The 1,605-nt window shown below is 46.0% G+C and overlaps 2 protein-coding genes across 2 annotated transcripts; one reads left to right on the top strand and one right to left on the bottom strand.

Moving 5' to 3' along the window:
• Window positions 1–276: 276 nt before the first annotated feature.
• On the bottom strand, window positions 277–459 carry ASPACDRAFT_37808 (uncharacterized protein; the record flags this gene model as incomplete). Its single annotated transcript, XM_020200342.1, has 1 exon — window positions 277–459. A coding segment is annotated over one exon (183 nt), but the record flags the coding sequence as incomplete, so codon positions are not given.
• A 283-nt stretch (window positions 460–742) lies between these two features.
• Window positions 743–1,605, top strand: ASPACDRAFT_1860847 (uncharacterized protein). The gene is made up of 2 exons (XM_020197773.1): window positions 743–760; window positions 1,044–1,605. The coding sequence occupies exon 2, from the start codon at window positions 1,159–1,161 to the stop codon at window positions 1,501–1,503; it is 345 nt and encodes a 114-aa protein (XP_020050899.1). The 5' UTR covers window positions 743–760; window positions 1,044–1,158; the 3' UTR covers window positions 1,504–1,605.

The following is a 1,605-nucleotide window of genomic DNA, read 5'->3' as shown; positions in this document are numbered from 1 at the left end:
ACGGTCAGATATACGTGCCAACTCCATGAAATTGACTCTTCTTGAAGAAGAGGCTTTAAAAGATTGGATTCTCTCGCTTGTAAAGCGTGGGCTTCATCCTCGGCCGGCATACGTACGGAATATGGCAACAATCCTTCTCCAAAAACGAAACTCGAATTCCACAGTCTCTGTGGGTGAAAAATGGGTATACAATTTTGTCAAACGTACTTCGGCTTTGAAGACTCAGTTCTCTCGAAGATATCATATCCAACGTGCAAATGCGAAGATCCGAAGCTTTTAACTGAATGGTTTGACCGTGTTAAAGCCGCAAAGAAGGAGTATGGCATTCTTGATCAAGATATCTGGAATTTTGATGAGACCGGTTTCGCCATGGGAATGGTAGCTACAGCCCGTGTAGTTACACGGTCTGACTGCGTGGGCAAGCCGTTTCTCGTACAGCCAGGAAATCGAGAATGGGTGACTTCAATTGAGTGTATCAACGCCGCCGGTGTGGTGTTGTCACCGTACTTGATTCTTAAGGGAAAAGTTCATATAGAGGCATGGTACCAAGGCCTTCTTCCCTCTGATTGGCGTATCAATCTATCACCAAATGGTTGGACTTCCAATGATATCGGTTTACATTGGCTTCGTGAACACTTTATTCCTTCCATCAAAAACCGGCGGACAGGGCGATATAGCCTCTTGATTCTTGACGGACACGACTCCCATTTGACTGCGGAATTTGACAATATATGTAGTCAAAATGGCGTTATTCCTATCTGTATGCCTCCGCATTCTTCACACCTTTGTCAACCGCTTGATGTTGCTTGCTTTGCACCGTTGAAACGAGCGTACGGAAGCTTGGTGGAACGGTTAATCCGTCAGGGTATCCACCATATTGATAAGGTTGATTTCTTGGATACGTACCCAGAAGCACGTTCTCTTGCCTTTAAAGAAGCGACTATACGCAACGCCTTCAAAGCTTCAGGATTGGTTCCATTGCAGCCGGACGAGGTTCTCAGTAAACTGGTTATACAGCTCCGTGAGCCTACTCCAACCGGCAGTATTACCACTACATCAACAGTGCCAAAAACGCCCAAAAACACGAAGCAATTAAGGAGGCATGAAACTACAATTGAAAGGCTTCTTCGTGAACGTACAATCAGCCCGTCCTCGCAGATGAAAGCAGCGTTATCCTATATTGTAAAAGGATGCGAAATCGCCATCAACCGGGCTGCTTTACTTGAGCAGGAAGTTGATGAATTACGAACTGGTTTGGAGAGGCAAAACGCTAAGAATAAGAGGTCTCATCGCCAAATGGCTGGTCTAAATGGTCTTACCGTTGACGAGGCCAAAAACGCGTTTAAAAGAGTTTGTGAAGCTGATCAAGTTGGTGGAAGTCAGTTTGAAGAATCAGCTGCCGGCGAGGAACAACCTCGCCGCCGGGCACCACCTCGCTGCAGCGATTGTAATACAATTGGGCATATAAGAACAAGGTGTCCAACACGTCAAAACACCAATTAAACATGTTATTTTGTTGGTATATGGTGTATATAAGCTTCAACTTTTCATGGAAGGCTGTTAGGGTGGGCGTGGGTGCCGGTTCGCTTACACCGCCGGTTCGCT

Source organism: Aspergillus aculeatus (genome assembly GCF_001890905.1).
Source record: "Aspergillus aculeatus ATCC 16872 unplaced genomic scaffold ASPACscaffold_250, whole genome shotgun sequence".
Taxonomy (NCBI): domain Eukaryota; kingdom Fungi; phylum Ascomycota; class Eurotiomycetes; order Eurotiales; family Aspergillaceae; genus Aspergillus; species Aspergillus aculeatus.
Note: the sequence above shows the minus strand (reverse complement) of the source record. Positions and strands in the feature narration are given on the sequence as shown.